At 43.9% G+C, this 13,324-nt stretch overlaps 1 protein-coding gene across 1 annotated transcript in view; it reads right to left on the bottom strand.

The window, feature by feature from the left end:
* Positions 1-13,324, bottom strand: part of HYDIN (HYDIN axonemal central pair apparatus protein) — a 478,970-nt gene that overhangs the window by 2,317 nt on the left and 463,329 nt on the right. The window contains exons 86-92 of the mRNA XM_072967685.1: positions 12,833-13,110; positions 11,408-11,627; positions 9,612-9,824; positions 8,622-8,785; positions 7,650-7,800; positions 3,795-4,025; positions 4-228 (exon numbers count right to left, since the gene is read on the bottom strand). Coding sequence (XP_072823786.1) covers positions 4-228; positions 3,795-4,025; positions 7,650-7,800; positions 8,622-8,785; positions 9,612-9,824; positions 11,408-11,627; positions 12,833-13,110 — 1,482 coding nt within the window. The remainder of the gene's footprint in view (positions 1-3; positions 229-3,794; positions 4,026-7,649; positions 7,801-8,621; positions 8,786-9,611; positions 9,825-11,407; positions 11,628-12,832; positions 13,111-13,324) is intronic.

Genomic DNA, 13,324 nt, shown 5'->3' with positions numbered 1-13,324 from the left:
CACCCTGCAGTAGTATTCTGTCTTCTGTCGGGTGTAATTGGTGAACTTGGCAAAGATGCTCTGGCCGCTGCCAAGAACAGCCTGGAAGTGCACGGGCTTTTCCGGCAGTGCTGGCGTGGCCTTCAAATTGAGCTCATATGGGTAGTAACCTAAATCACTGTTGTGCAGTGTTAATCTTCCAAAGGTTTCTCCAGCTTTCAGGGGCTGGAATTCAAATGAGAATGTGCCCTGCAAGAGAAGACAGAGGCTCCTGTGATACTGAAAGTCCGACCCATCCCTTCTCCCCCAGGGGCCTCAGAGCAGTGTGGTGATAGATGCTCATATTGATCTTGACCCGGGGGAACCTCTGTTCAAACCAGCCCACTTTTCCTCCCCTGGGCCCCTTCCAGGTTCCCCTAGTCCAGATTTTTTGGTATCTGGAATCTCTTTGCATCTAAAAATAGGTACTGGATCCCCTCTTGAGAAGCATAGTTATGGTGATGGGGGTGTGTGGGCTGGAGGAACAGGAGGGCCAAAAAGGTCAGGCAGCTCCTTTTTTGCTCATAGCCAGTCTCTGAACAGCTTCCTGGGTTCTACCATCATTTGGGAAGGCCTTCTTCTCTGTTATCATCCACAGCAAAAGAACCAGAGAATACTGCTTATAGTAGCAAAATGAAGGAAACAGTTTAAATGCATTAGCAGTAAGAGACTGGGTAGAGAAATTATACTTTACCCACTTCAGCAGAATATTATGTAGCCACTAAAAAGGAAAAGACAGAGCTCTAAGCATTGAAACAAAAGGTGTTGATGGTATTTTAAGTAGAAGAAAGAAGGTTCTGGAAATGTATATAAAGCATGAGCTTTTTGGTGTGGAGAAGAGTATGTCTATGTATGTATAGAAAAGAGACAGCAAGGATATACTGAATTGTTATCAATAGTTATCTTAGGGTGGGGAAATGGGATTGTGGGGGCTTTTACTTTCTATTTCACTTACTTTTGTAGCATTAAAATTTTGTTTTTCTCATGAGTAGGTACTGTTTCTTTTTTAAAAAACTAGATCTTATTGAAAAATAAAATAAAAAGGCTATCATTAAAGTTGTGGATATTTATAACAGAAAATAATGCACTACAAAAATTTACAAGATTTTACCACAATTGAAAAATTTAGATGAAAATAAACAAATGTATAAACAAATATAACTTAGAAAAGCAGACTCAAAAAGTGAAAGAAAACCCATATGGTTCTGTAACTATTAAAGAAATTTAATAGTAAAAAAATTCCCCTTAACAAAATTCCAGGATTACAAAGCTTAATCTGTAAGTTCTACCTAGTAGTCTATAGATTCTTCCAGAGAAAAGAAAAAGAGGGACCCTACCTTAACAAACATAATCTTGGTAACTAACAGAATCCAGCAAAGCTAATAGGAGAAAGGAAAACTGGATGCCAGGTTCCCTCCTGAACATATATACAAACATCTAATAAAAATGTTGCCCAACTCTAGCAACATATAAAAAGAGAATATTATATAACCAAGTTGGGTTTATTCCATGAATGAAAAGTTCGTTTACCATTAGAAAAACCAATCAGTTGTCATATTGACAAATTAAAAGGAAAACAATCAAATGAACATCTCAATAGATGCAGTAAAAGCATTTGCTAAAACACAACATCCAATCATAGTGTTTTTTAAAAAAGCTCTTAGCAAACCAGGAATAGAAGGGGACATCCTTAATCTGATAAGGGTTATTAGTAAGAAACCTAAAACAAATGTCACAATAAATGGGAAATTTTGAAAGTTTTCCCTTCAAGATCAGGAATGAGACAAGGATGCATTCTATTGTCTTCCTCATCAACATTGTTCTGGAGGTCCTACATAGCCTGATAAGGTGTGAAAAAAAAGGAATTAAAGGAAAAGGTTTAGACACGAAGAAACAAAATTGTAAATACTTACAGATGATATGACTGTACATCTACAAAATTCAAGAATATATAAATTATTAGTGAATTTTGTTAGCTGTTTGGGTATAAAGTTGATACACAAAAATCAGTTATATTTCTAAATACATACAATAAATAGAAAATGAAAATTAAAAAAGATGCTATTTATAATATCAAAATATACAAAACCTATAAATAAATCTAACAAAGGATGAGTAAGTCCTCCACACAGGAAACAAAAAAAAGTATTATTGAGAGAAACTAAAGAAGACATATAAATGGAGATTTGCTCATGGATTAGAAACCCCAATACTGTAAAGATTCACATTCTCCCTGTGGTACATAGGCTCCAAGATGGCCCCCAGGAATCCCCACGGCCTGGTATTCATACACTGCGTAATCTTCTCCGACACTGACCCAGGGTTGGTCTGTGTGGCCACTGGTACATGGGAGAAGAGATGGCATGTCCCTTCTGAGATGATTAAGAGGGAAAGACTGCGGTTTCTGTTTTGTGCACTCTTTCTCCTTTGCTGCCTCCCTTTCTCTCAGGTCGCTTACTCAAGGTACAAGAATTGTCATGTAGAAAGCAGCTCCAGGGAGAGGCCACATGGTGAGAAACTGAAACTTCCAGCCAACAGCCAGCAGGAACTAAGCCCTTTCTAATGACACATCAGTGAGTGTGGAAGCAGATTATCCAGGCCCAGTCAAACCTTGGGGTGACTAGAGTCCTGGCTGACAACTGACTACATCCTCATGAAAGACCCTGAGCCAAAACCACCCAGTTTAAGCTGCTGCTCTTGGATTCCTGATCCTCAGAAACTGTATAGGTGATAAACTTTCATTTTTTTAAATTGTGGAGTTTTGGGATAATTTTTTATGGATGAACAGAAAACTGAAACATTCTTAAAATAAAAAGCAAGAAATGATAACTGCAAAATAAGGATGGGGTGAGGGAGGGCAGGTCCTGTGAAAGGAGAGAGGTTTCTTGGGAGGTGGCAATTTTTTAATTTCTTGACCTGAGTATTGACTATACAGATATTTATTTCTTAATTTTTTGTGTAAACATTTATATGCATATGTATAAACATATGTTTACATGTACATATACATATATGTATATATATGTTTTATATAATTTTCTGTATAGATTCTATAGTTCACAATGAAAAATACAAAAGTACAATAAAATAAAGGGCATGGAGACTCTCTGAAGAACAAAACAGATTCCAGATTCTGAAGGTGAAAGAAGAGGCAGAGTGGGAGTGCAGGGAACAAGCCAGGTGGGCTGAAGTCGGAGAAACAGAAGAGATTCTGATGGAATCTGGAAAGTGAGGATTTGGAGTGGCAAATTGATAAAAAGAACATTTATCTTCCCACCAGTTCATAATTCCAGCCATCTCCTCCCACCCCCCATCAAAGGTTTCTGGGGCGTCCTCCATGAAGGAGTCTATGCGCGAGCAAGCATACATATGAATGTGTGTGTGTTGCATACATATGAATGTGTGTGTGTTGAACACTTGATACAATATTACGGGTCCTTTGCTGTTCTTTTCAACACACATATTCAATACTACTTATATAATTAGGAGAAACAAGAGAAATATTTTAAATGTGAGGAAGGCAAACACACATAATGAAGACAAGGATTCATAATAAGTAAGTCCCTTTTACATGTATGAACCCAAGTTCTGTGGCCCTGGTTTATGTGAGGACTTGGGCAGCAGAGGAAAAGGGCACAGGAGTGATGGATCCATCGCCCCCTGATTTCCCGATCACCTTAGGGGCTGGTCCCCTCAGGACTGCAGAACGTGGACCCAGAGGCCCCAGGGGAGAGCCTCTATCACACATATCAGGGTCCCTGTAGCCAGGGCCATACCTCAGAGTTGGCCGGCACCACAAACTGGGTGGGCAGGCTGATGTCAGGCACCCTGCATTCTGTGGAGAAGGTCACTGAGTAGGGCAGGGGGTTCTCCACCTTGATGGAAGCTGATGTGCTCTGCCGGATGGGGCTCACCATCTCAATAGTTTTGATGATGCCTGAAGGGATGACCTTGAAACTCACTGTGTAGTATAAGAACTCGTTGGTGACCTCATTTCGGAAGATCACCTGGGTTCAGAGAGAGTGGGAGGAAGAGGGGCAGAGCAGACGGGTTAGCCCAGGGTCCTCTGCCACTTCTGGGAACCCTTCTCCCCGTTAGCAATGCCTGGATGCGGGAAGCACAGGGACCATGCGGACACGAGTCCTCCCAGCCCATCTGAATCCCGGCCAGCCAGCCCTTCTCTTCCGGTATCCCCCCAGTCCCCGCCCCCTCCACGTGAGACAGCACTCAATAGCCTGAGTTGCTCTAGAAGAGGCTACAGCAGCACTGTCTAGTGCTGAAGGTGACGGTGTCCCCAGTGGGAACAGCTGAGTGGCCCTGGAGAACAAGCAAGACCTCGAGAGGTTCATGCTGTAGTGGGCTTCACTCCTTTCCTGCTGCTCCTGGAATAGTTAATAATGACAATGATGATGACAGCATCTAACACTTCAGCGAATGATCACCGTGTGCCAGGCACTGGGAATACTTACTTACTTTACACACTTTGTAGGCAACATTACTATTTCCCTTATTGTTTTTTTAAAGATGAGGAAATTGAGGCTTAGCAAGTTATTTTCCCCAAGGTCATGTAAATGTCAGAACCAGGATTCGAACCCAGGTTGGACTGACTCCAGAGCTCACACATGTAACCGCAGTGCATCGTCCCCTCTTCACCCCTGCCTCTGATTTGTTGATAAGCTGCTCACCTTTTTCAGTTCTCTTCCTGGATGACTGATGGTGTTGACATCTGCTCATGTGCTTGGTGATCATTCATGTATCTGCGTCTGTGATGTAGAGTCTATTCAAGTTTTCTGCCCTTTTTAATACCTTGCGCTGTTTATCTTACTAGGTGGTAATAGTTCTTCACATCTCTGCCTTTTTACTTGCAACCTCTTCCTGCTTCTGACACTCTGTCTTTTACTTGGAGTGTTTAGTCTTTTACATTTAAAGGGATCATTTATATGTTTGGGTTAAAGTTGGTCCTCTTGCTATTTCTTTTCCATTTGTCTCTTATTCTGTCATTCCTCTGTTGTTAATTTCCTGCCTCCTTTTGGATCAATGTGTACTCTTTTGGAATATATTTTATTTCCTCTACTGACTTCTTAGCTATATTTTAAAATAACAGATCTTTAGAAGTTGCTCTGGAGCTGACAACATGAATTTTTAATTTACCAAAATGTATGTAGGGTCAGTATTTTATCACTTCCCACTTTATAACTGACGCCTTAGGCTTCCCACCTCTCACTTCCTACTTCACGAATGTAACAAGCTTCCTTCAGTGTCATTTCATTGACCTCCCGCCCCACCTTTTGGGCTTTTGCTGCCATGTCTTTTACTTCTACACCTGAGCGCATCCACCTCCCAATGTTACTATATATGCTATCAACTGTCAGTTGTCTTTTTAAGGAAGTTCTAAGAAGAAAAAATATATTTAATATTTATGTACTTATTTACCATTTTTGGAGCTCTTCTTTCCTTCCAGTGGATCCAAGTTTCCATTTGGCATCATTTCCCTTCAGACTGAAGAGGACCTACCCCATGTTGGAGTCAGTTTCCATTGACTGCTTTTTCTTGACAATGGGTGACATTTTCCTGCTTCTTCACAAGTCTGGTGACTCATTTGTGTACTGGACACTATAGAGATTCTGTTATCTTCCTCATAAGAGTGTTGATTTTGTTCTAGCTGGCAGTTCAATCACTGACTTATCACCTTAAACTGGTGTAGGTTTGGTTTTATGCTTTGTTAGAACAGATCTGTGGAAAGTTCAAGGCCTTTCTCAAAAGGCCTTTCTCAAGACCTTCCAACTTGATGGGATTCAACCTCCAAATTTTTGTCCTCCCTGCAGATCTTTCTTAGGGCTCACCCACAGAAGGTCTTATACTAAGGGCATGGTTCTTTCTTCCAGCCTTTTTGGCATTTCAGCTGGGTTCCTAGGATGTTACTTTGTTCTCAATTTTTATTGCCAAATAATATTCCATTGCATTTATCCATTCACCAGTTAATGGAAATTTAGGTTGTTTCCATTTTTTTTGGCTCTTATGAATGCTATGCATATGTATGTACAGGTTTTGTGTGGACCTATGTTTTTCACTTATTTGGGGTATATACCTAGGAGTGGAGTTGCTGAATTCCATGGTAACTCATTTATCTGCTTGAGGAACTGCCAGACTGTCTTCCAAAGCAGCTGCACTATTTACACTCCCACTCAATGTGTGGAAGCTCCATTTCTCCACACCCTTGCCAGCACTAGCTGCCATTTTTTTTCATTCTTGTCATTTCTTTGCACTCACGTGCTGCAGTCTGGTGCTATGACTCTGCTCTGTCCTCTGTCTCACTAGGAACCGCTTCCTCGGAGTCTATTATACTGTTCAGCCTTCCTCTCCTCTGTGATCTTCTACTTCAAATATTCCATTTTTCATTTTCAGGTCCTCTAATGGATTCTCTTCCACAATAGCCTGTTCTTATTTTATGGGTATGATTATCTTCCTTTATTCCTTTGAGGATGTTAATATTGTTCACTAAAATCCTTCTGTTGGGAATATATGTATGTATATGCATGACTGGGACACTGTGCTGTACACCAGAAATTGATACATTGTAGCTGAACTTCAATTAAAAAAATCCTGTTGGCTTTCATCACTCTTTTATCTCAGGGGTTCTTTTTTGCCAAACTGGTATTTCTATTTTATGGTGGCTTTCTTCTTTTCCCTTCAGCTGTTTCGTGATTCCTTGGTTTTCAGGTTCTTCGTTAGCCTGTGAACATGACTGGAGTGGGTCAGCCTTCCTTAGTGACTGTAGGTGAGGAGGAGGAGGTGATGGGCTGCTGGGTGGGTTCTGCCAAGACCTCTTCTGGAGAGGTGAGATGTGTTCCTAGATTCTTCTTTTTTTTCCACTTTAAAATCTTTCCCTAGGTGATTCCATTTTCCATGTTAGTTTCAAATACTATCTATCGGTGGGTAATTCCCATAGATTCTCTTCAGCCCTGTCCTCTCTTGTGAGCTACTGATCCACAGAAGCTCCTTTTCTTTGTTGCACTTATCTCATCTTGTAACTATGCATCATAGTGCAATTATTTGATAAATGTCCATCTCCCTCCACTGGACGGTATGTTCCAGGAGAACAGAGACTCCTATTTTTGATCACTGCTGTGTTACCAGCACCTAGTATAGTACATGGCACATGTGCTCAATAGACACTGGTGGAACTAATGAACGGATCAGGAGAAACAGCTCATGTGTGAAAGACCCCGTGGTGCCTCAGAGTCAAATCTCTGAGTTGAATCCAGGCTTTGATGTCACTAACTGTGCTGAGTGATCAGCATGGGGCTGGACACTCTATGAGCACTCAGAAAAGGGATCTTTCATCATTATTATTACAGTCTGGTGTTTGCTGGTCCAGTGTTCCCTACTGCTTAAGGATTTTCGTGGTTCTGCTGTCTTGAAGACTTGGCACAGGCCTGCATGATGACTGGCTGGCCCTGCAACCTGGCCTCATCTTCAAGAGTCTGGGAATCTTGAATGCCTGTGCCAAGTCAGTCTAAACAGTCAGCCCAGCAGGGTAAGGATAGGCTGGCCATGGGAGGACACCAAGGTTGTCAACCTCAGGGCCAAACCTCCAGGGTCCCAGGGCAGTGCCTATAACATGTGGATACCTTTGCCATGTACAGTCCCTCCTTGTGAGAAAAGAAGTTCAGCTTGTAGTCTTTCTTGGAGGCAGACAGCACATCAATGTAATCAAGGCCCTTTAAGGTAACACTGAGGTCGGGCCTCTCTGGTTTCACCATTTCTACAATGACCCGGAATCTGGAGGCACATAGGAGCATAAGACAGGAGGACAGATAACATGAGACAGTTTGCCCGAAGGAAAGACAGCAAGGTACTATCTCTACTCTTGATTTTATGGAAAGCACGTGGGTCCGGGGTTCTAGTTCTCACTTTGTCACTCCCATTTACTAACCAGGCACTGAGTCAGCACTTGACATGTGCTACAGGCCTTTAGTCCTCATAGTGCCTGTGGGAGGTCCATTTCGATATCCTCTGCATTTTATGACTGAAGAAACAGAGGCCGAGAGAAGGAAGATAACACACTCAGGTAGCAACACCTGGTTATCGGCAGAACCAGCACTTAAACTTCGGTCTGAGCCTTTACCCACTGAGAGCAGGCAGCTCTCAGTAAGTTACATGTCTTCTCCCAGCCTCTGGGACCAGGCTGGTTGGCCTCAAGCTCCCCTAGCTCTTGCATTCTCCTCTACAATCTAGAGGAATTCCACTGCAAGTACAGGGTCCCAGGGACAGCCTTCTCTGGCCAGTGGCTTAGGTGATAAGAGAAAATCCTCAATAATTAAACAACCATGATTTTTGTTTTGATAATAATAATAACAACAGCTGACATTTATGGAACACTTACTTTATGCCAGGCAGTGTTCTAGGGGATTGATGAGTCACCAGCCACATAGCACTGAACAGGAGACTCTCTCTGGAGCCTTAGACTTCAGGCAGGGCTTGCCCACATCAGGGAACTCTGTCTCTGACCCTTTGCCCTCCAACATCCTCTCAAGGCCCTGCCCAGGGGAGGGGCTGGACTTGACAGTGGGACTCTTCCCTCCATCTCCCCATCCCCTCACCTCTGGGGCTTGTTCAGCCAGTTGGTGATGGGCAGGAGCTCAGTGTAGGGCGTCTTACACGGTACTTCGCGGAAGATACTGGCTACGGCTTTCGGGATCTCAGAAATCCCATGCAGCGCATAGAGCCAGCCTGTCCCGTCCGGGAGGGGGAAGAAGAGGGTACCCTAAGGAGAAGAAGACATGCAGTCAGAAGGACACAGAGGGCCCTCTATTCTGTACCTCTCAGAATAGTGGTAGTGACACAGGACTAATGAAGGCTCTGCCAATACACGTAACACATAACACGCTTGGTAATATGTTTCTGAGAGTCATAAAGATGTTCATGTGTGTTTGGACCAGGAATGGAATCCCATCCCAGGAAACTTCCTGAGGAAAAATCCTTCCAGAGAAAAAAGTTACCTGTATACATACACGTGTATATTAGAAGTGTTTATATTAATTGATGAAAATATGGAGGTAACATAAACATCCAGGAATTGGGAGATGTTAAATAAATTACAGAACTCTCATTCAATAAAATATTAGTCAGTCATTACAAATGATCATGAAGACTACACAGTAAATATGAAAATGCTCAAAACTCAGGATGCTGTGACTGTGTCTGAGTAAGGATTGGTAGAGAAGATAGAAGAAAACAGTTATTTTTCTTGGGAGGGGGTAGAAGATTGTGGTTTCTTTGCTTTTTTTTGCTTTTTATTATAGTCACTATGATGTTATTCATGCCCTTAAGCTAAAAATTGATTGCTTGATGCTTACTTAGTCCAGGATTCCATTTCAGAACTGAACACCTGGTTCCAAGAGAATCCCCTAAATATGAAAACATATAGGCAAAAAAGGAAGCCCTGGACTTGATAATCTGTGAGTCCCCATTGTTCCAACATGATTTGTGGGGTTCCCTCTTGTTGTCACATTGTCTGAACTGCTAATCTCTCTTGTACAACTCCTCCTCCCAACCACGACAGGAAACCAAGAGGGGGGCGCTCAGCCTACCTGATGCTTGCGATTCTCCAAGTTCATGGTGCGGGGTCTATAGGTGATCTCATAGGGCTTGTTCTGCTGATGGGGCTCCAGGGTGATGAACTCGGGCCCCTCCCAGTGCTCGCCCTCAAAGATGGGGTGCAGGTTCCAGGTCTGGTTGGTGCGGTTTGAGAGCAGGATGGTCTGTGTGTGCTTGGAGCGCACCTGGCAGGTGAAATTCACCACCTGGAAGAAGACAGGCACTTCAAGCAGGCAGTGGAACTTACAAATCTGCATTTTAAGGAAGGGTTCAGGCTGGAGATATTTCTATTTGGGAGATGTCAGTATAACAATGTTTTTTTAAGGTCAAGAAACCAAATGAGATCATCAAGAAGTAAGTCTATTTAGACAAAAGAAGAAATTTCAGGACTAATTCCTGACTGGCGCACTTCAACGTTAAGAAAAGTCTAAACAGGAGACGGGAAGGAGCAGCTAATAAGGTGGGAGGAAAACCAGGAGAGGGCAGTATCCTGGAAGCCACGTGAACGAGTGTTTGAAGGAGGAGGGACTTATTCAAGGTGTCAGATGCTATCAACAGATCAAGCAAGATGAGGGGTGAGAACTAGCCACTGAATTCAGCAATATGGACAGTGTGCCACCAGTGTAAACAGAGTCAAAGAGATCACGAGTGAGATAAGAACAGAGTTCAGAACAGACCCACACATATACCATCAACTGGTTTTTGACCAAAGTGCAAAAACAATTTAGTGGAGAAAGGGTAATCTACCCAATAAAGGTGCTGGAAAGTTGGATATCCATGTACAAAAAATGAAATGAAGTGAATTTCGATCCATATCTTACACTACATACAAAAATGAACTCTAAACAGATTGAAGATCTAAATGTAAAACTTGTGTCCTGAATATATAAAGGAAGTCAATACTAAGAAAACAAACAGCCCAAATAAAAATAGAAGAGTTGAACAGTTCAACAAAGAAGATATATGGATGGCAAATAAGTACCTAAAAAGATGCTTAACATCATGAGGCATTAGGGAAAGGCAAATTAAAAATCACAATGAGATACCACTATGCACCTATTAGAATGACTAAAATGAAAAAAACTGACCACATCAAGTGTTGGTAAGGATGTGGTGTAAGCCTAACTACCACTGGAAAACAATTTGGTAGGTTCTTTAAGAGGTAAACATATACCCGCCCTATGACCTAGCCATTCCACTCTTATACATTCACCCAGGAAAATGAAAGCATGTATTCTTGCCAAGACTTGTACATATATGTTTATAGCATACTGTATGATTCCACTTACATAACATTCTTGAAATAACAAGAGATGGAGATCAGGTGTCATTCTGACCATAAGCAACGTTGCCAGGAACACAGCTGACAGACCACTATTAGGTTTCTAGGAACAGGGCTGGCAGAGGGTTAACCCAAGGACATACGTATTTTTTTAAACGACAGAGAAGGAGAAAGGCGTTCACCTTTTACTTACAGAGCTCATACAAGAATTTGATCTAGCCAGAGATGTCAATACAACCTTCCCTGAGAATGAGATGCTTCAGTTGAGGGCTGAAGAATAAATAAGAATTAACTAAATGAAGAGGGAGAAATGAATTTATCAGCAGTGGGAATAGCATATGCACACAGAGGCCCTGTGGTGGAAGGGAGCAGGTCTGAATACTTGATGTGAGCACCGGGGACTGTTTAAACAGAACCACTAGTTTCTAGAAGGCCTGAATGAGTTCCTCATGGGGCTTGCTGGACCCACTCTGGCCACTGGCCCACCTGTGGGCAGCACCTACTGACCTCTTTTACTGCAGGTGGTCCCACGCAGACTCCAGACAGGGTTAGGCTCAGAGGACTGCCTCCCTGGATGAAGCAGAGCAAGTTTTTATGGAGAATCTCTTTGCCCACCTCAGTGGGATGGTAAGTCACTTCAAAAGAAACCTCCATGCCTGCAGTGATATAGCCTTCTTCTGGGCTGATGGAGAAATGAGGCTCAAATTTTCTGGCATCCCATTTAAACCTTTTCCAAGACAAAAGGAGACAAGGAAGACAGTTTAGTAATATCCTGGGTGTGTGTCCTCAACGCTGCTGAGAAAAGAGATTTTGCCTGGGCTTTTAGCTGGGAGGTTCATCCTCTTGTGTACTCCTTGGGACCTAGGAGGAGGAAGACTGCCTGGCAGAGCTGAGCCAGTGGGACAAAGGCCAGGTCAGTCCTGGGTGGATCTCTCGGCTCCCCTGGAAACTGAGCAGGGTGGGAAGTAGCGTATTTTATCTCATTCCCCACAAGTGACACATCGGGGAACACATGCATGAACATGCTTACATGTCTGTACCCAAAGTCACATAGCTGGGAAGTGGCTGCACCGGGACTGGAGCCCTCCCTGCACTGCCTCTCAGGTCAGATCCAGGAGGGTGGAGACAATCCCTTCACATGAGAGCTGTCCCTGTTCTTGGTGGCATTGGGATCCGATGGCCCTGTGGGGTCTTCGCTCTGTGGTCTGGCACTCGGTTCAGGCAGGAGGCAGAGGGTGGATGGTGCACACCAGTGCTTGCAGGGCCACAACCTTGGGGCACCGTTCACATTGAGGCTGATGTGAAGGGTGCCCCCTGCAGGTGTGTGGTGCACAGCTGGGCATGGCCGAGTAATGACAGGGACAGGCACCTGCTAGTGAGAGGGAAGAGCCCGGAAGGAGACCTGCCGTTAATATAGCTGGGTCCTAATCCCGTCTTTCTCACTTCCTGGCTGTGTGACCTCAGGCAAGTCACCTAACCACTCTGAGCCTCCACTTCCTCTGTGAAATGGGGAAAATACAGTACCTACCTTAGAGGGTCCTGGGATGGGGAAATGGGATCTTATATGTAAGCACACTCAGCATGGCACCTGCACATTGTAGGTTCTTGCTCAATGTATGATTATGGAAAAGTTACTTCATCTCATTCCACCCCAACCTTCTCTGCTGTAATATGGATCAGTCATAGAACTGTCCTTGGGTTTACATGAGATGAGCCATGTGGAGGGCGTATCACAGGCACCGAGCAAATGTTCCTTATCACGTTAGTTTTAGTAATCATGGCAGCAGTGATCACCCTGGTGTGGCTGCCACTGTCACATCTTGAGGGAAGGGAGGGGATGTGAAAGGGAGGGGAAAGAAAGAAGTGGCCACATTGGTAAAACAAATGTCTACTCCAAATCCAGGGTGAGTCCCGGCACAGAGGCTGTCCTACCTCGCGCCCACGTCGCCTGTGTTCAACATGAGGATGCGACGTGTGGCTTGCGTGTGACACACGACTGGTCCGAATGGAAGGTGCTCCTGGTCCAGGGAGATCTCTAGGGCCTGGCAGCAGCCGTTGAGGAGGAAGAGGGGCCGCAGGAGCCCCATGCACTCCATGAAAACCTCCTCGGAGAAGGGAGGGACGCGCTTCTTCGGGGCAAAGGTGACTTCCAGCTTACAGACCTCTTTGGGCTTCAAAGTGATGTTGCGGAACGGTGTCAAGGTGATGACCTAGACAAAAGGACGATGAGACTCAGGAGCTGAGGGCAGTGGGGCCGGGGGAGTTCCTGCTGCTGGGACTGTAACAGGCCAGGGACACCCTCACTCAGCTCTCTCACCAGCCGTCACTGAGTTTGAGTTCCTGCAACTTTATGTGACTCACTCTACGAGGAAGACTCGGATCAGCTGTACAAAATGTGTGGCTCGTAACAGGCACTCAGTGGAC

This window comes from Vicugna pacos, chromosome 9 (genome assembly GCF_048564905.1).
Source record: "Vicugna pacos chromosome 9, VicPac4, whole genome shotgun sequence".
In the NCBI taxonomy this organism is placed as follows: Eukaryota; Metazoa; Chordata; class Mammalia; order Artiodactyla; family Camelidae; genus Vicugna; species Vicugna pacos.
The sequence above is the reverse complement of the archived record's forward strand: the minus strand, read 5'-3'. Positions and strand labels throughout refer to the sequence as shown.